Below are 19,854 nucleotides of genomic sequence, written 5' to 3' on the forward strand. Positions count from 1 at the left end.
CCACACAACCATTTATGACAAGCGAATGACAAAAATATTCTAAAATGATAGCATAAATCACAGCCAAATATATGTACGCATTTTCAGTAAAATTATCCATCAGTAGTAAATAATAGAAAGACTGCTCAAAAATCAAATCACCAGTAAAAATTGTTAAGAGTCCCAAATATGGCAATGTTTGTTATGGTACAGATCATTCTAGGATAAGAAAAACTGAAAAGAACAAGAAATTTAACTCAATGGCCAACATAAGAACTTCAATATTCTAATAATAGGGCTTTCCTACAGTCAAAAGGTAAACATGAAAACACAAGTAAAAAGGAGGGTGTGGAGAAGCATGGTTGATAGTCTAACCTGCCAATCCAGCACAAGCTGAGGAGAACACTATTACCGGTGGTGCCTGCATAAAAACACAAGAAGAATAATACATTATTTGGCCCCTAGTTTACCATGTTGTTTAGTAACTCAAGAGAGTGTCATATACTTCAAAACTCAAAATCAAGATAGTGCCATATGCCATAACATACTATCAATAGTTCGGAACACTCTACCATGCTAATGTTATTTCTTTGACCTGTACATACCACACTAATAGAAGAAACAAACTACACATTTTGCTTCTAGAGTAAGATAGGTAGCAAGGAAAAAATGAAAAACAGGATATCCTAAAGAAATGAAATCAGCAAACAAAACTAAAATTAACAGCTTGACTATATTGTAATGGATCAAGAAAGATGGAGTGGGCTATGGTTTCAACTGCAAACCATCATGAAATATCACTCTAATGGCTATTATTTAGCTCACCAATGAAATGTCAAATGAAGTTCTCACATAAAAAGGTCACTTTGATAAATAGAAAACAATGTAAAGAAATATCCAAGAAGGTACCAAAAAGAAAAGAAACACATGGGTGCATGTACAATAGATCTACCAGAGGTGACCCAAAATAGTTTTCTCCTCCTAGAGGAACCCATAACAAACTTATGGATGTTGGATTAAGGCTTCAGATCTCAGCAAAAGGCTAGGAGCAGAAGCAACAACAATAATAAAGAAATGGATGGGACAATAAATATTTCTCATGAAAAGACATATATAGGATGAACATATACAGTGGAAAACCCTAAAGTGAAATCTGTCTATGATGTTGAATATGGTCAAGGAAATATGCTCCTTGAGATTAATGAAATGGAATCTTGGATATGCAGTGACATTTTGAATTAAGAATGACAACCCAGCTTAATTAACCGAGCAGAAATCGATTCAATAGACAAGCAAAAACCAATATGTCAACATGTTATTTGGTACCAACTTTTTAAACTAATTTACAACCAACCAAATGAAAGCATATAAAAATACAGATATATGCAGGTCTAAAGCTATATACAAGGATATAATGCACATTCAAAGCAGAAGCCTCGCATTCATAAAAATGAAAAAGGAAAGCAAAACACATGGAGTACTCACCCCAATCATAAAGTGTAACCACATAGGCCCCTTCACAAACCTCCTAACAATAGGCATGGCTGCAACAGAACCAGATGTATGATGACCATTTGAAAATGGATAGAAATATTGCAGATCAATAACAAAAAAATAGTACCCAAAATATGTTTCCAATCAATTAAAAACATAGACAAGTAAATTACCCAAAGAAAATTAAATGCTGAACCAGAACAGAAATTAGGAAAAAAACAGTTTAACATCAGTATCATTTATGACTCTGCTATATTTGACATTAAGAAAGCATTACTACATTCTAAAGAAAAAAGAGCAAAATGAGAACATGAAAAGATTCATTATATAAACCAAATGCTTGAGAAATGGCACAGGACCGAAATCTTCCAGCTGATTCAACCACAAAATAGTTATTATTACAGCCACAGATTAAAAGAAATTTATAGTGCAATCTGAGACAACTAAACTAAATAACCATGTAACATCATAATTTAAGGTTTTGATATTTCTACTAAAAGTAGAGCTATTGGTCATTTTGCCGTTGACCAAAGAAAATGGAGCCTGATGCACCACAACATATTAATACAACTGTACAATAAGTTTCAACCATGTTTGTGTACTATAAAAAATAAGCAGCCAATCAAGCTTGTTAATGTTTAAATAAAATAACCATAAACAATTGAATTTTATAGAAAATCAAAACTATAACTATGTTTTGGAACTTGAAACATGGTTCACTTACTCATGACATAATTTTATTTAATTTTAATGTAAAGAATCTTTATGATTAAACATGGCCTTATAGGAAAATTTGAAAATACAGCAAAATAATGATCATAGGACAATGCTGCATCATATATGTATGACATGTTAATAATACCAATAATCAAGATTCATCTAGTATACCCTTAATAAATCACATCACCAAGTAACAATCATGAAATATGAGAAGATATATAACATCAAACTATAACTAGAAACAATTTGTGATTTCACAGAGAGGCCATAGTTCCACCAAGAGATTTAAGTTGAACTGACAATACGCTATCGTTAATAGCTAACCCAATTTATCAAAAATAATATAGATGGAGAATTCATACTATAATAATGGCAGGACGTGATTTTTAGCTATAACTTAATATGATTTAGAAATTTGAAATTATGAAACAAAAAAACTATGGGAGTCAAAGTAAAGTTTTGTACATATGCCACAACAAATGTACTAATAATATTATTCAATAATTTCTTTTAGGGTTTTTTCGGTAGTGCACCAAAATTCCACAAGATTCCCAAATTCCATAAGAATTCTGTAGGAAAATTTTATTAAAAGTGTGTTAGTCACTTTTTCATAGGGAATAATCCCTATGGAATGTTACATTCCATAGGAAAGTGTAAATCTCTACCATTTTTTTCTTTTCCTATGAAAGTTATCTCTCATGTGGAATTTGACATGGTCAAGTGTATGGCACATTTGGCCTCATCATATATGACATGGCATTACAATTAAATGTTTTTTAAAAGAGCTATTAGAAAATATTTTTAAAAATATTTTAAATATCATTTAAAATAAATTCTTTATCATTACCATTTTTTATTATCATAATTAATTTTCTTGTCTTGGGCCATACACTCATTCCATAGGATTAAAATCAGTAAGATTTTCTACAGTAATCATTTTCACTTTCTAACCACAAAATAATAATAATAAAAATCCTACATTATAAATTGTTTCGTAGCCAAACAGTCCTTGGCCCTATGATAAAATTGAAAACCAAAAACTTCTAATAACAAAGTAAGATAAGCCCATATAATTTTAACTCTAAAAAATTGATGGATTGAGTAATCACCAAATTCAGAAGAAAAATAATCTTTACAATACACAGAAATTTTGGAATAACTGCGCTCTATGGCCACAAAGCATACTAACATTTAAGCTAAAAATAACTGCATACGACATACATAGTTAAAACAAAAATTACAACCAAAACATGTTTCATGTAAAAACAGAAGTTTTCAGAGATAGCTTGCTTACCATGATTGAATCCATAGAATGCACTTGCAATGCCACCAACAGAAGAACCAATCTAAACCACAAAACACAAGACAAGAACAATCAAGGTAACAACTTCAGATCACTAAATCTAGAAAATAGATATGCACGTGTGTGTGGGCCAAATTCATATTTCAAACCAGCATTATAAAACATTAAAAATTCAAGCAACTTAGTTCAAACACACTAGAAATCGAATGCCTAGCACAAACTATAAATGAAAAGTATGCATGAGAATGTAAAACAACAGAAGATTTACAATATAGACATCATGAAGAGAAAAAACTTACCATGCAAAAGCTGTCTCGGATGAGTGGTGCCACTGTCCAGCTGCTAGTTTCCTTCATTAAAAAGTGGCAAGGATTACAATTGGAATAATATTAACCAAATAAAAATCATAAGAAAAAAAAAATGATGTCTCTGAAACAGTTAAGAAAACCAAATCCTCTGATGCCTCGTTGCGTTGATGAGGATGGAAAACCAACAACAAAGTCCTTTCTCACATGAACAAAACCAACGTAATTAAGTATCACTCAACCCTAAATCTATATAACAGAACAAAATCACAAAACAGAGGGATTAAAGATCTAAACTTGCGGCGATAGATTCAAACAAATAAACAAAAAGGAACCAAAAACAAGCGAGTGGTCAGCATACAAATCACAGTGCTCACACGCAGAACAGATCAAAGAAAACATCTCGCATTAAATTCCCAAGAATCTATTTCCACTTAGGCAAGTGGCCACCAGATAATCATGGAATAAAAAGCAGTGATAATCGCAAGTGAAGAAAGATCAAAATTTGACAAATAAAACACGAAAACAACAAAAGATCCGCATAGAATCCAATTAAAAAATTCCAAAAAAGATGAACAAATTCTCAAGAATCAAGGAAAGAAAGAATTCTACACAAGTTTACGACCAAACGAAACAAAAAGAAAACATCAAATCACTGGCGGTGAAGACGCAAGATCGGGGTTATAATCGGATTACCACGTCCTTGGAGAGAGGCCCGGAGCAAGTAGGGCACCTCGAGCACCGCGAAGGAGACGCTCGATCCGCCATGACCGCTCTGAACTTTCTCGCTCTTTCTCATTTGTTAGAAACCCTTAATTAAACCCTTGTTATAAGTAAAAGTTCGATCCAGGCCGTTGATTTAGCACAATGATGATGATGGATTGATTTTGGAACGTTCAATTTAAGTGGACTTTTTTTATATTTTATAATTTATTTAAATTTATCTTATCATTTATTCTATTTTTTATAATAAAAAAAATGAATCACACTTTGATTTTTAAGCTCAATATATATATATATATATATAGTTAAAAAATCAACTTTTAAATCTATGATTATTTCGAATAAATTTATAATTTGTTTCTTTAATAATTAAAACATATAAGAAAAATTGATAGCTTTTAAAAAAAAAATAATAAAAAAAAAAAGATAGGACTCAACAAATCAAACAAAATTAAATAGATGGCGGGTACTTTTTTTTCTTAAGTCTTGTCAATAAATTAATGAATAATATTTATTAAAATTTTACGTGTGGATAAAAAGGTTTTTTTAAAAGAAAGTAGACAAGTTACTTCTTTTTAGAGAACCACCGGATAATGAGCATCCTAATCTATGTGAATTTATGAGGTATATATTTAAACTTTTTAATTATGCCACACATAATTCAGTGGACTCGATTCTATGATAACTATCATGAAACCAAGATGTGGCCCATTCTTAGTCATGAGATCATCTCTCCCTTATCCTATACACACAGGGATTTAATTCCCTTCACTCGAGGTAGGAATGCATTACTCATGTAAGACAAATTTAACCGCATGTTAAATTAAGGTTTTTTTATCTCCTACATTGTTACACATTTTATTTGTATAAATTTTATACTTTTTATGAAAAAAAATGATTAATCATATAAAATATATTAAATAACATAATATATATAAGTAATGACCACAAAAAACAATGACCAAACATAGATAACAAATTAAAATGTAACCCTAGTCATTATAAAGAAATGGGAAGAATCGATCAAAAATAAAAACTACGTAGAAAATAAGCAAAACTTCTATAAGATGACAATCATATAGAATCATTCTTTATGGTCACTTTATTAAAACAGATCTCAAAGCGCATCTAACAATTCAGTAATTACATGAGAGCACACTTATACATTAGAAGAATTACACAAAAATTAAAATTATGTTTGATACTCATCGCCCGGAGCCCCTGAATTTGATCTAATCATGAGCTAATGACTAAAAAATAAATATATGACTAAATTAATCCACCAATCAATCTGTTCCTTTTCTAGTTTTACATAACCGAAATTTTGATGTTCTTCAAATTTTATCAACACAGAACGAACGCAATGCACAAATCATCATGTCCAGATAATTAAGGAAATATATATATATATATATATATAAATACCATTATCCAAACATATAGCAAAGAGAAAGGCAACCATTCAAAGGCCAATATTCCACCACTAAACATAGAGCATGGAACTATGAATCAGATGTCTTTGAACAATAGCTTTAAAAGCACTGACTAATAAATTGACAAGCCATGGAATTGTAACCATTGGCCAATGACTCAAAAATCTTTGAGCATTTTAAGTATTTGCATATATGCTCACCTCTCTACTCTACCCCCTCATCTTATTAGAGTGGGAAGAGCTCTAAGATTCTAAGTATCAAATTCCATGCCTTACTTGCCTTTCTTTTATAACTCTTTAGGAGGAATAAGTCCTGTTTCCACTTGTCACCTTCAACCTCTTGAACCAAGACTTAGACATGAGCACATAATGGTCTTTCAGGTGGATTGAATGATAATTTATCAAGTATTTGAGTCTGTCTATCTAAAACAACTGAACAATGTGTTTGACATGTTCAAAAAAACTTCGAAAATGCCTCAGTTTTTTATTATGATAATAACTTCCTTTCTAATATCCTTTCTAATATCTGATTCTCTGCATGATCATTGCCGTCATATATATACGTTATTACTTTATGTAAAAAAAATTTTTAATAGTCATACATAACTAGTTCGAAGTCAAAATTCAGAAACATCGGCCGAATGATGATAACAAAGAATATAGAAACTTTTAAATTTAGATGCCGGTTTTTTTTTTTTAATACTTGGAATCCTGAGGTTCTATCTATCTTAATGACCGAAATCATAGTATAATTATATGATGATATGAAAGTTTAATGTTTTTATTCGAGTTGTGGAAAAGAGAATCATATCTATATCTATATCCACAGAAAGAAAGGAATTCTTCTCCACAAACTAGTTCCCATTTCATTTGGTTAATTTTAGCCATCAATGCATGACAAACACAAGATTCACACAATGATATGAAGTGTAAAGATAGAATAAATTCTGACACAACCACAAGATAATTCTACTTAATGCTAACATATCAGAAATGTTTAAGTTTTAAAAATGGTAGTATTCATACGTGTCTTCAATAGACAATCATGTCAAGTTAAAGGCACTAAATCAAGCATGAAAACCTTCAAGCATCATTAGCTGATAACAGTAAAAACTGATTTCTGAAAACTATCTTAATTCCCTCCAACAACCGATAACTAATTTAAAATTTATGTTGACAGATACACCAACAAAAATAGAATAGAATAGTAAATCGTTGTTAAGGAAAAGTTTCATGGTCCAGAGACATAGCTGACAGAAGTATCGGTGCAAGTACAAGCCATCTTTTATATCTTTCTCTACCGATCATATACTTGCCTTGACTACAGCTCTAAGACACCAAACTGATGGTTTTCTGTCAAAGAACCACAAGAGTGGGACCTCTTCTCTGTTATCTCCATTGCATACTGAATAAGTACCAAACTTGCCAGAGAGACAAAAGGGAATTGCATACTTATTCTATATTCTTATTCCTTGCTTTGAAGCAAACCCAAGGAGCATCACTCTAGACCAAAATTCATCAATCTCTTCTTTACATAAAGATGCATCTGATTCTGTTTCTGGATGCCGGTAGTCAATAAAGAATTTCGGGGCTTTTTCTATAATTAACCCAAACTGCTAGTCCTATATTCCGGTCCATATAATGGTCCATACTTCCAAATTCATATCTACTGCAAAAGCTCATATCAGCAATGTTATAATTAAAATTGTAAGCACTCATGGCCTATCAAGTCCTGGTCCCCCAGAGTGAACACGTTTTAATAAGCGGTACAACAAGGTCTTTGATGCCTAAAGGAGATAAAAACCACTCAAGGACCAATATGACGAAAGAATCATTTTCGAAGGATATATACTTGTTCTTATCTAACAAGTCAAGAACTGTACTACACAGAGTTACTAATACAGAAATTCAGTGTGAATGTTGCCTATAAATTGACAAGAAAAGTGGAAGGCTATGGTCCACAGAAACAAAAGCAAGAGAGGCAATGTCTATTTTCAAGTTGTTAAGATGATTAGACTAGCTTCGACATTCACTTTCAATGATTCCAATATCCTCCTGGCCATTGCCTTATAAGGAGAGCTCGAGGGGGCACCCTTCAACATCATGTGGGCAATGAAGCAAGAGAGAGCATTTGGGATTTAAGATACTATGCCTTTCTAGTTTTAGTCTACTGACAACAGAGAAATCAATCCGTTTGTCAGAGTGTTGTGTAGTTCTGAATCAATAATAAAGCATACAAAAAGAAGAGATCGAAGAGAAGAGAGGTAAGAAGTAAGAACCACTAAAGGTATCACCTTCTTTATGATTTGATCATCAAGATTTATTCTTGACTGATATCTTTATGGCATCCTTTGATGAGCAGAAAATGTATCATCGTCAAGGGAACAACATCTTATCTACCAGACCAGTTTTTCCTCCAGAGAGGCATTTATTTCTGCAAGGAGCAAATGTTCAAGGAGATTCGGGACTTGTTTTATCGACTGATGCGAAGCCAAGGCTAAAATGGACACCTGAGCTGCATGAGAGGTTTATAGATGCCGTAAATCAACTTGGCGGAGCAGATAGTAAGTGTTTGAAGAAGTAAACATTGTTTCTTGGAAGCAAGAAGGATAACTAAAATCGACTAACAACCGTGTATCTTGCAGAAGCAACACCAAAAACAGTCATGAGACTTATGGGAATTCCAGGCCTGACATTATATCACCTCAAAAGCCATCTTCAGGTACTGATAAATCTCTTGATTTCAATCAAGCATTCCATTGGTATACAATTGAAAACATCATTTCTGTTCTGAATTGCAGAAGTACAGGCTAAGTAAAAACCTTCAAGCTCAGGATAATAATGGATCAACCAAGAATGGTAAAAGACTATTCTAATTGACAAATAGAGTTCGAATTTCATGACTTTATAGAGTTTATTGAATTTTATATTCTTTATTTCTTTTTCAGTAATTAGTCGCATGCTGCCACCAGATAGGACACCTGAAGTAAGCGGATCGACAATGAACAATGTTACTAATGGTCCTCAGGCAAACAAGTACGAGCGTGACAAATGAGAAATTGCAAAGCCTTCTTGTTACTCTCAAAGAATTTCTAATTAACTGCATTTTTTTAATATCAGCACGATGCAGATAGGCGAAGCACTCCAAATGCAAATAGAAGTTCAAAGACGACTACACGAACAACTTGAGGTATGCCGTAGAATAAATTTCGATAAGAAATATATGGATGCAAATAGAAACACAGTGTCTGTTCTTTGTAACTTATAAATGGAAAAGAAACATAGATTGAAAGCCAATATTATATGAAATTCAAAGCAGCAAGATGTACTTGTAATGACATTAAGCAGAAATTTAACATTTGTCATTAATATAGAACTCGCTCTATCGGAGACAGGTGCAAAGGCATTTACAGCTTCGGATAGAGGCACAGGGTAAGTACTTACAATCAGTGCTGGAAAAGGCGCAAGAAACACTTGGGAAACAGAACTTAGGCGCGACGGGGCTGGAAACCACGAAACTACAACTATCTGAACTGGCCACAAGAGTTTCAAATGAATGCCTTGGAAATTCAACACATAGTTTGCCTGAATATCCCAATTTACACATCATTCAAGCAGAAACAACTCAACTTGCTGGTTGTTCAACTGATAGTTGCTTGACTTCCTGCAATATAAACACGAAGGACCAAGAAATAGAAAAGTTCAGTATTGGAATGAGAACTAAATTGAGAGAAGGCACAATATCAGGAACTGCAGATGATTGGAAACCATTTTGTTTTGTTGAAGATTCAGACACACAACTTTTGCTTGCACAGACAAACAAAAATAGCATTCTGTCGATGAATGTTAATTCTGAATCGAAACAAAGAGAGAGAGATGAGAAGTCTTGCCTTGAGCAACCAAAGTGCAAGAGGCCAGTAACGTCACATGAAATTGAAAAGCAATCTAACAGATTTGGAGCAGCATGTCTTGCAACACAACTGGATCTGAATGCACACAATAACGACAACAATGTCGCTCAAAGCTGCAAAGAATTTGACCTGAATGGCCTTGGTTGGGGCTAAGGGATGCAAGTTGTTGTGCTGAAAGCTAATATGTGCACTACTACCACATTATCGTCTTCGTTGAATGAAAGCAAGCATACGATATCCATTGATGATGATTGAAGTAGTCTTACATGCATGATTAACTTTTAAAATTCTATAGCATAGTCTGAGCAGTCAGACATAACAGAAGAATGTTTTTATTTATAGTTCAGATGAAATATTCTCGTAATTTTGCTGAATCCACAATTAAACAAAGCTGGTCTGCCATTGAAACAAGAAACATGATTAAAACTTCAACAGAAGCTCTGAATGATCATTGATCCAATTCCAAACCACAAATTCAAGAAGGCTACTAAATATCCTTGCTTTCTTGAATATTTACCCAGGAAATAAAGATAAATGGAAAGGTTCAATCCAGAAATGAAACTCATGTAATGTGAAAGGGAAAAATAATATTGCAGACACCACAGGCCACTAACATTCCATACATGTTCCCAACATTGATCACAACTAGTGAATAAACACATTGTATACTATTAGATACTTCCAGCAGTGCAGAAAAAAAAAAACATCTTCAGTTAACTTATGAGGCTTTCCACATCTGGAACAAAACAAGAGTAGGTTATGTCATCTTTTACCACCACAGGGAAAATTTATAGTCTTTAGTCTTCATCTTCATCATCAAATTTGATCTTCTTTGCCTTGGGCACCATACCGACCTATTTCACACAAAAGGAAAAAGTCGCAAAAAAGTTAAAAGGTTTGCATTGAATATTTTCCAATCACCTTATCGAAATAAAAAATAACCGACCACACCAATTGGCCAATGGAAAGGTTGCTTAATTCATAAGCAGACTAATAATTTATTGTTATCTTAAGGTATCCTAGCTCATAATTCGTTGTAATCTCAAGGTATCCTTTCCCATATTTATTCCAAAACAGGGTCAAGTAAAAGATATAGATGACTAGAAGCATTTATTCTCAACGGACTTCTCATAAATCCAAAATTATAAACCTTTATGATATATAAATACACAAACAACAGGTTAAAAAGTGGAGACAACTTAAATTTGCAATAAAAAGTACAGATAGTGTATTTGTGGTGTTGCCCTTTCTGCAAGACAAGAACCAGTTCTGTCAAAAAGGATCTCTTTTTCTTTCCCCTTACATTAACATAACCTTTGGAGCTAAGAAAAGAACACAACTTAAAGATAGCATTCAATTAAAAAAAAATATATATATGTTTAGGAAATAAATATCCATAACTATAATATATCATGTGTTCAGGAACTGGTGAACTGTGAACATCAATCATTAAAATGGAGACTTGAAAAGGGCAATGGAAATATTCACTTACAAAATCTGGACACTCATATTCAATACCAGCTGCTGCTATCCTCTTCTGCCTCTCCTCATTTCGTTTCAGAATTCCTTCAACCATCTTCTCGTGCTCTTCAACTGTTCTATCCTGAACATGTAGCAGAAGAGTAGTTAGACTTGAATATCAAGGGATTCACATTATGGCATGCCTAAAGAATCTAGCAGTGAAAAGAATTTCAATATCCAAATGTCTCATATTACCTTGTTGTGTTTCTTTCTCGCAAATTCTTTCCAATCAAATGGTTTGTACCACCGGCCTATTCCTTTCCATCTGTGATAAATGTTCAAGAGATAAAATCTAAGAAAATCCACCATGAACCAAGAGTAATGTTTTGAAATACTTTTTAAATGGTTAAGACTTATAGAGGAAAAAAAACCCATTAAGCTAATCCTGAACATAAGATACAGTTTATTGGCTAGCTCAAAGGTAAAAAAAAAAAAAAGAACTGAAAATAAAACTCTGAGCACAAGTTACAATGAAATTTTCCTAACCTATTGACTATCCATTTAAGAACAATTGCTATAACAAGCAGTTCCAAGAAAATTATTAAACCCAAAAAGAAATTACAAATCATCTAAATCACACCCCCAACTTCTTCTGAGAATTCATACGAATGTCTAATACTTCCAAGATAATTACACTCACACAATGAGCTAATTTTCAAAATTAACTATACAAATGCATTTAAATCAAGCCAGGACAATGATCGGGACACCAATTAAATGATCAGTTCTAGTAAATGAAAATCTCCCCACATTGTAGGAGTCTATAAAAATTCTTAGTTACTAGATAGTAGAAACCCACATGTATTAAACTAGTGGCACATTTGGCCAAAAGTTGTAGGGCAACAAAAACAGCAAGAAATTCTACACTAATGAGTATGGCACTAACAATCAACATTCAGAGAGATGTTCCATAATTAAAATGATGATTGTCATCTACTGAACTTGGTGAATAATTATTTTAAAACCAACTTTGGTGTTTAGTTCATGTCTCACTTGTCTTCAAAGTGTAACCACAGTGATCAGCTAATTCTGCTAAGAATTAAGTAAGAAAAGTTTGAGAATAAAACATATCAAAACGCATATTGACAGTGCTTATCCAGTTTCAAGTAACAAAAGAGCCATAAAAAGGCCATGCAATATACTCTTACAGCTTGGGAGGAACACGTTCTGGGGGGATTAGATGAAGCTGAAGTCTGTGCTCAAATAGTAAGTAACCATGAATTTCATCAGCCACAACCTTTGCCACCTGCATACTAGCAAGTAAATACACTCGCAATTGCCAACTTGCCAACTGAAATGAAGAATACATCTGCTATGTTAATTTGCACAGAGAACACAGAAAAATAATACACCTCTGGATCCTCAAATTCAATGAACCCATAATGCTTTGATTTGCCTGTCTGGTGTTGACAAAAAACAAGAGAAAGAAACAGTTATGTAAAGCACATAAAGAAATAAAAACATACATATATATGGTCAGCTAAATAAAAGGAAACTCAACATCAAACACTGCTATACATTTTACCAAGGAAAACAACTACTGGAAATTAAGTTGTTGCCCAAAAAAATAAACCAACAGCACGACAGAAACAAATAAAAGTACAAGTTTGTTTGAAATTGAAAAGAACACAACTTATGCTGAACTGCAAATCATAAAAATGGTTTTTTTCCAAATAACTGTGATATGAGCACAATAAATATCATTACAATCAGAATGTTATTTTGGAGAAATGAATAAGAATATATGCACGAGTCATCCCTTCTAAATAGTCATTTCATAATATAAAATACCAGATGTTTCACAAATTGACATGATCAAATTAGAAAACAAGAATTCCGAAAATCTATACCTTTTTGTTCCTGACAATCCTCAGATGCTTGATTTCACCGAATTGCTTGAAGAACCCTATTACCATTACACTCATTCATTCCAAATTATATCCAAGCCTATTCTCCACGTCCAAATGGTGAATACTACAGGGTAAGTAAGGTTACCTTCCATCTGATCCTCATAAAAGCCATGAGGTATCCGACCTATATATAAAACAGTGGCGACGTTTTTAACTGGTTTTTCCCCTTGCAGTTGTCTTCCTGCCGAGCCCCCTTCCAAAGGCTGAGGTAGAGAGCAATAACACCACACAATCACGTAAAAATTCACATTCTTATAGTGAGATCAAATAATATGTCCATGAATCAAAAGAGGTACCAAGAAATTGGATGGCTCATCCATGGGACGAGAAACCGCGCGTTTCGCAACCACTTTCTTGATCATCTTCTTCTTCAGTGACTTTTTAGCTTTCGCGCCCATCCTTGCTTACTATAACCACAGAGATTCAGATTCAATGGCTAAAAATAACACTTTTCTAAGCAATAACAACAGGGAAAAAAATTACAAGAAGAAACCTAGACTGATATCAAAAGAACACACTAAAGATCCAAAATTTAACCCAAAAAAATCGAAACTAATAACAGAACCTGCATTGAAAGCAGGGAAACATGGGGAAAACAATCAGGAAAGAGAGATAGCAAAAAACAACATGAATCAAACGAAAATCCAAGCAAAAACTTACTTTCAGCGGCGCGTTTGATTGAACGATTGGGAGGAAACAAGGAAAGGGGCTGGGGCAAGTGTATAATTGAGCTGGAAAGAGCTGGCGCCTCGCACGGTGAGGCCGAGGTAGTGCAGCTCGAGCGAGGAAGAAGGCGGAACTCTTCTTCGGATTTCTAGGGTTTTGACGTGGCAGTGTGAAATTTTTATGAACTCCCTCCTTGAAAAGAAGTTAACGACAACATCCTTATGTAATATTTGTAACAAGCCCCTCCTAGAAAAAACATTTACATGGAATCTATTTTCTAATGAACTGTTAATAATTTATTAATATAAAAATATATATATACTCATCAATTCCATCTTTGGATCTGAGTTGTAAATTTTTTTAATTATTAAATTGTATTATATAAAATATAATTATATTGAAATCTTTATAATATGGAACGTTAAGTTTGTTTGTTTGTTTGATCTTAAAATGTTTAATTATGTGAAAATTTTATGAACCTCAAACTGAACTTGAGTGATTAATTAACTACTAAAATTTAATAGCTTTATGTTAGATCAGAACAATTATAAATTATCGATATAATTTGGAAATTTTTGGTCTATGTGACAAATATTTGGGTTAATTAAAAGTTTACTCTTTTACGAGGTTCTTACCCCTTGTTTGGTTCAGAGGGGAGGGATTGAGGGAAGTAAGGAGGGAAGGAGCATGGAGGGTTTGAAAAAATTTTATGTTTGGTTCAATGGAGGTGTGTTGAGAGGTAATGGTTAAAAAGAGGAGTGAGGAAAAGTGTAATGTGTATTTTACCAATTTACTCCCTTTTATATAAAATAGATCATAATAATTTGTTTATACATTTAAGATCATTTTGTACCAATTTTGTTAATATTAATATTAATATTAGTAATAATATTATTTGTATAATAATATTATTAAATTAATACTATAATCACTAATTTTTTATAATTTTTATATTATTATTATCTAAAAAATTATATTATTATTAATTTTAAATTGACACATTAAAAAAAGAAAAAAATAAAAATAATAGGAGAGAAAATTTTGATTTTAAAAAAAGATATTATAGTAATTTTTCAAATTTGTAAGAGACAATTTGGTCTTTTCATAAATATTTAAGTTTAAATTTTTTTTGTTAAATAGCTCCACCCTCCAAAAGACCCCGATTTGGAGGGGTGGGATATGAGGAGTTTGGAGGGGTGAACCACCCCTACAAACTTCTTCTCTTCCTTACTCTCCCAACCAAACACACTTCACCCCTCCTAACTCCTCCTCACCGCTCCAAAAGCTCCCTCACTAAATAAAATATTATGGAGTGTTTGATTGTCAAAAGTGGATTGTGTGAGCAGTGGAATAGGGGTGAGATGAGGGGGAGTGGAGTAGGAGTGAGAATGAAGAATGTTTTGGTTAATATGGATTAGAAAGTATAATTTATTTGGAATGGAAAAGTAAAGAAAATAAATATGATAAAATAACACTTATGCCCTTTATGCAAATGAATATTATATAAATTAAAAAAAAACAAAATAATTGTTATAAATAAATACTTAACTTTAATAGCTCACCAAATCTCAAAAAAATTTTAATATCATTAATTAATAATGAATTAACTAAGACAGTTAAATTACGAATTAATGATATTTTGTTAAAATCATTGATTATTAATTAATTAATTATAATAAATAACTAATTAATGAAGAAATTTAACTAATTAATTATTATAAATAAATATTTACCTTTAATTATTAATTATTATTATTTCATTTTAATTATTAATTAATTAATTGATTATTTATTATTTAAATCAAATTATTATTTTAATTATTTTTATAAAAAAAGGTAAATTGGTTATTTTTCCCTGAGGAGTGAGGGAAGAGTGAGCAATCCTCCCTATTTTGGGGATTGCTCACTCCCCACTCATTTTCTATCTACTCTTCACTCAATCCCATTCATGCTATTCCAAACAAAAGTTTGCTCTCCTCCCACTCCCACTCCCATTCTAAGCATGTCATCCACAGAAAAGTGAAATTAATCACACTCAAAAATAGCATCACATTACCTTGAACATGAACAAAAATGAAATAAAATAAAACCTCTAATTAATTCCCTCAAGTTTCACATGGTCACAACCATATGGAATCACACATTTTCAAATGCATTTTAAAACTCAATCAGTATCACGATATTTGATATCATATGAAGGTTCATGGTAATCACTCATTAAATTATAATAAAAAATAATCCTCAAACAAAGCATCCATTGATACAAGGATAATTATATATATCTTATAAGTTCACAAAGCACAAACATATATATATATATATATATATATATGAATAACCATTACATGATATAAAACTCTAGTAAACTCAATCCCATATCCCATTAATCATCATAATTAGTATAGTAATTAACAATCTATAGAAGCTTAATTTCTTGCTAATAATCCATTCAATCTCTTCCAGGACCTCTTGGATCATGCCTGTTATTAGCTCCAGATCCAGGATAGTCATGTGTTTCAAAGTCCATCCTCTTCTTCACAAACTTCTCATCATCATCATCATCATACATCATCATCTCCTTCCTCATAATCTCCTGCATTAAAACAAACCATTAAAACCAAACATTTTAATTACATCTTCAAAAGAAAAGAAAGAATTAAATTAAAACATAAAGGAAAAACAAAGGGAAAAAATAGCCACCTTTTGAAGCACCATTTGTGAATACTCATTGTTTCTCAGAGCTACACATCCTGAAAACAAGTAACATATCATCACCATCATCATCCGATCATTTTATGAAGAAATACAAAGATCAATGGAATATGAAGTTCAATATGTTTCAGTACCTTGAGTGAGGATCAAAGAGATGAACAAGAGGAAAAGGAAGAGGTGGAGCAAAGGCTTCATTTTGCCCCTCATTGTATGCAAAGGGCCTTTGGGACTTTGCTTGATAGTAATAATAATAATAATAATAATAATATATAATAATAATAATAATATATTGTGCAAAGATGATGGATGATGGGAAGAGGTGGCATATGGTGGAGTTTATATAGGGATGAAGGAATAAAAGGCAAGGCCAACAAATAGACACACACATGTATACTCAGTCAACCATTGCCTGCCTTAATTCATTCATTCAACCATGTTTTCATGTTGGCACTTTGCTTTCTTTCTTTCTTCCTATATTTGAATGGACATTGAAGAGGAATTTTATGTTCCACAAGACCTAACTATGCCAATGATTGTGGTCACTCTTGTATGGTACAATGTGATCTTTTCTTTATTGCTTTGTAAAGTTATTTAATGTTTGTATTGTGTATATTTTTATTTAAGTTAGAGAAGGGATTTTTTTTTTCATGGAGCTCCATTTTTAGTGGATTATATATATATATATATATATATATCTTTCATTTTTGTGTCTTGGGGCATATTATTATTTTTCTTTTGAATTTAAATGGTTTGTTCATCTTCTCAAAACATAAATAAATAAATTATGAATTTTGCTCCATTGTTTATTTATATTTATGTGCTTTCAAAATATTTTAATACGAATTATGTATTAATTTGTCCCAAGCCAATATCTTATATGTAACAACACAAAACATAATTTATATATTAATTAAAATTGTAAAATATTTATATATTTTAAACCATATGCTAGTTATATATGTGGCGACCATATCACTTGAAATAAATCCTCAACATTTACAAACCAAATTTAATGTTTTAAATATGTACAAATGATGATATAATAATTTTTCTCAAAACAAATTGGTGTTAACTCTGTGTTTTTTTAATATATTATTTAAAAAAAATTACAAAAATATAATTATTGATATTCTCATCAAGATTACTCACATATTTTTTTCTCGAATTATCTGTAACTCTAGATTTATCTAAAAAAAACTAAAGATCTCTGCTATAAAATGAAACAAAATTTTTTTTAACTCATCATCCACTGGTTCAAATGTTGCCATAAATTTCTGAACCAAATCGTTCGAGTTTGTTGTGCCTTTTACCAGTTTTTGTTAGGTGGTGTTATGTTTGCTTTTTCAGCTTTTTGTAATCATTATTTTAATCACATGAGATGGTTAAATTTAGTATTTTGTAATTGTTATGGTTTCTCTTAATATATTCATGATTTATCTAATTATATATATATATATATATATATATATATATATATATAAAGGAGATCACTATCTTCCTGTGCTAGATGTGTAACAATACTTTTCCTCATCTTTATGCGATGCAAATCATCTTCAAGCTTATATATGTATATATATTCTAGAAAGTGTAGCTCATTTGAGATCACATGATGTTGTGGCATCTGAATACAAAGGCACATCTGAATAGAAAACAGATAAAATACAACCGACTCCAAAAGGGAAATGTGTATATAAAATAAGAAGGTGCTAAGTTGATCACTAAAGATCGAGAAACCGCATGCAGATATGGTAAAGCTTGATGTGCATGAAATAAAATAGTCTAAGATAAAATAAAACTATATATATATAATACATATTTTCTTCAAGTGCGGGAAAAAAATCTTGTATGTATTGAACTATTGAAGCATTGCACATAGAATATATATATAAAAAGGTGTGATTTCTATGTTACTTTTAGTAACTAAATAATTGACATAGTGTACATATATATATTTTTTTTATATGTATCTAGTTTTTTTAGATGTAGAAACATTTGAAGAATTGAAGGTATGATATAATGGTTGCTATTTGTAAAGGTGATGTGCAGAGTTTACTGTTAGTTATTGTACTATACTACACCATTAAATACTATTAAGCACTATGATAAATATATATATATATATATATATATATACATATATGTTAACTACAATTAAGTGCTATATATGAAATAGACACTAGTTATTAGATTGTTGCTACTATAGATGTCTCTAGATTTTAAATTTAAAGACATCCTTAAATGGATATAGGTAAACCATTTTAGTATAAATATATCTCAAATCCTCAACTTTGATTGTGAATAATAATTGATGCAATGGGACAAACAAACTCATTTAAAAAAAAAAAAAAATCCACAAAATTTAAGCTTTGTTAAGAGGGAAAAAACTCCCAAAAAAAAAATGAGGTTTATTCCACATTAATAAACTATCAAAACTCACAGTTAAAATTTTCCAATTCTCCATTAGGAATAACATAGATAAACTCATTTTTTTAATGAAAAAAACTGAAAAAAATACTTACAAAACTTAATCTTTATTAACAACTAAAAAAAAAATTGTCTCATAAAAGTAATGAACACTTGTATATATACTCATTCTCCAAATTTCCACAAAATTAAACATAATGGTTAAAATACTCAAATTAAGAAAAAAAATAATAATTTTTGAATTTTAATATATATATATATATATATATTATCTATTACCAATATATTCTTTGTGTAAAATGTTCGTATCCTGTCAAAAAAATAAGTTTAAATCTCAGTTCACATAAAATGAGAGCACATGTGTAAGTAGTAATTCATGCATGTGTACATTTCTGATATATGGCTTGTTCATATTTCATAAAAAATAAATAACAAGTAAAATATTTAAATCTAAAAAAATTAAATATTAGATAAATTATTAATTTATTATTAAAAATACCTAAATCATAGAAAAACAAAGCAACGAGGATAAGGAGATATTTTGTAAGATTCCATTAACAATGTGACAAAATAATAGCCACTTTGAATGCCAGGTGTTGGGCATACAAGCATGGGTTGACATACCACACTCTTAAATTGCTAAAATTAAAAAAATAAAATAAAGAAAAGGTCGAAAATGAAAGAAAGAAATTTAGTGGTCATTTTGTCCCACCACACAAATAAGTGGTGGTATTCATCAACAAAAAGCAAACAG

General features: G+C 31.3%; 4 protein-coding genes across 7 annotated transcripts; 1 reads left to right on the top strand and 3 right to left on the bottom strand.

Annotated features, from left to right (window-relative positions):
* Positions 1–76: 76 nt before the first annotated feature.
* LOC120264617 lies at positions 77–4,617 on the bottom strand. Its single transcript, XM_039272437.1, has 5 exons — positions 4,498–4,617; positions 3,796–3,846; positions 3,488–3,539; positions 1,465–1,523; positions 77–400 (listed from the first exon to the last, which is right to left on the bottom strand). The coding sequence occupies exons 1-5, from the start codon at positions 4,567–4,569 to the stop codon at positions 350–352; spliced, it is 285 nt and encodes a 94-aa protein (XP_039128371.1). The 5' UTR covers positions 4,570–4,617; the 3' UTR covers positions 77–349.
* Positions 4,618–7,949: 3,332 nt separating this feature from the next.
* On the top strand, positions 7,950–10,571 carry LOC120264942 (myb-related protein 2-like). 4 transcript variants are annotated; one of them, XM_039272852.1, is made up of 7 exons: positions 7,950–8,243; positions 8,319–8,520; positions 8,602–8,678; positions 8,758–8,815; positions 8,905–8,992; positions 9,077–9,146; positions 9,331–10,571. In XM_039272852.1, exons 2-7 carry the CDS (start codon positions 8,322–8,324, stop codon positions 10,018–10,020), a joined length of 1,182 nt encoding a protein of 393 aa, XP_039128786.1. In that variant the 5' UTR covers positions 7,950–8,243; positions 8,319–8,321; the 3' UTR covers positions 10,021–10,571. The 4 variants fall into 4 exon arrangements, with proteins under 4 accessions (XP_039128786.1, XP_039128785.1, XP_039128784.1 ...); XM_039272851.1 differs by having other exon boundaries at positions 7,950–8,227; XM_039272850.1 differs by having other exon boundaries at positions 7,951–8,220.
* Positions 10,435–14,128, bottom strand: LOC120264943 (MKI67 FHA domain-interacting nucleolar phosphoprotein). The gene is made up of 9 exons (XM_039272855.1): positions 13,959–14,128; positions 13,595–13,705; positions 13,384–13,501; positions 13,239–13,294; positions 12,741–12,788; positions 12,537–12,634; positions 11,584–11,653; positions 11,360–11,470; positions 10,435–10,721 (listed from the first exon to the last, which is right to left on the bottom strand). The coding sequence occupies exons 2-9, from the start codon at positions 13,694–13,696 to the stop codon at positions 10,665–10,667; spliced, it is 660 nt and encodes a 219-aa protein (XP_039128789.1). The 5' UTR covers positions 13,697–13,705; positions 13,959–14,128; the 3' UTR covers positions 10,435–10,664.
* Positions 14,129–16,281: 2,153 nt separating this feature from the next.
* Positions 16,282–16,987, bottom strand: LOC120265640. The gene is made up of 3 exons (XM_039273592.1): positions 16,811–16,987; positions 16,665–16,714; positions 16,282–16,557 (listed from the first exon to the last, which is right to left on the bottom strand). Exons 1-3 carry the CDS (start codon positions 16,881–16,883, stop codon positions 16,414–16,416), a joined length of 267 nt encoding a protein of 88 aa, XP_039129526.1. The 5' UTR covers positions 16,884–16,987; the 3' UTR covers positions 16,282–16,413.
* Between the last annotated feature and the right edge of the window lie 2,867 nt (positions 16,988–19,854).

Source organism: Dioscorea cayenensis, chromosome 7 (genome assembly GCF_009730915.1).
Source record: "Dioscorea cayenensis subsp. rotundata cultivar TDr96_F1 chromosome 7, TDr96_F1_v2_PseudoChromosome.rev07_lg8_w22 25.fasta, whole genome shotgun sequence".
NCBI lineage: Eukaryota > Viridiplantae > Streptophyta > Magnoliopsida > Dioscoreales > Dioscoreaceae > Dioscorea > Dioscorea cayenensis.

Coding starts and splice junctions, on each gene's coding strand:
- LOC120264617 (XM_039272437.1), bottom strand. CDS start 4,569: ATGGCGGATCGAGCGTCTCCTTCGCGGTGCTCGAGGTGCCCTACTTGC. Junction 3,847..4,497: donor GGCCTCTCTCCAAGGACGTG/GTAATCCGATTA, acceptor TTTTTAATGAAG/GAAACTAGCAGCTGGACAGT. Junction 401..1,464: donor GGTTACACTTTATGATTGGG/GTGAGTACTCCA, acceptor GTTTTTATGCAG/GCACCACCGGTAATAGTGTT.
- LOC120264942 (XM_039272852.1), top strand. CDS start 8,322: ATGTATCATCGTCAAGGGAACAACATCTTATCTACCAGACCAGTTTTT. Junction 8,521..8,601: donor TCAACTTGGCGGAGCAGATA/GTAAGTGTTTGA, acceptor TGTATCTTGCAG/AAGCAACACCAAAAACAGTC. Junction 8,679..8,757: donor ACCTCAAAAGCCATCTTCAG/GTACTGATAAAT, acceptor TCTGAATTGCAG/AAGTACAGGCTAAGTAAAAA.
- LOC120264943 (XM_039272855.1), bottom strand. CDS start 13,696: ATGGGCGCGAAAGCTAAAAAGTCACTGAAGAAGAAGATGATCAAGAAA. Junction 13,295..13,383: donor TTATGAGGATCAGATGGAAG/GTAACCTTACTT, acceptor TAATGGTAATAG/GGTTCTTCAAGCAATTCGGT. Junction 10,722..11,359: donor AATATGAGTGTCCAGATTTT/GTAAGTGAATAT, acceptor TGTGTGAAATAG/GTCGGTATGGTGCCCAAGGC.
- LOC120265640 (XM_039273592.1), bottom strand. CDS start 16,883: ATGAGGGGCAAAATGAAGCCTTTGCTCCACCTCTTCCTTTTCCTCTTG. Junction 16,715..16,810: donor CTCTTTGATCCTCACTCAAG/GTACTGAAACAT, acceptor ACTTGTTTTCAG/GATGTGTAGCTCTGAGAAAC. Junction 16,558..16,664: donor CACAAATGGTGCTTCAAAAG/GTGGCTATTTTT, acceptor GTTTTAATGCAG/GAGATTATGAGGAAGGAGAT.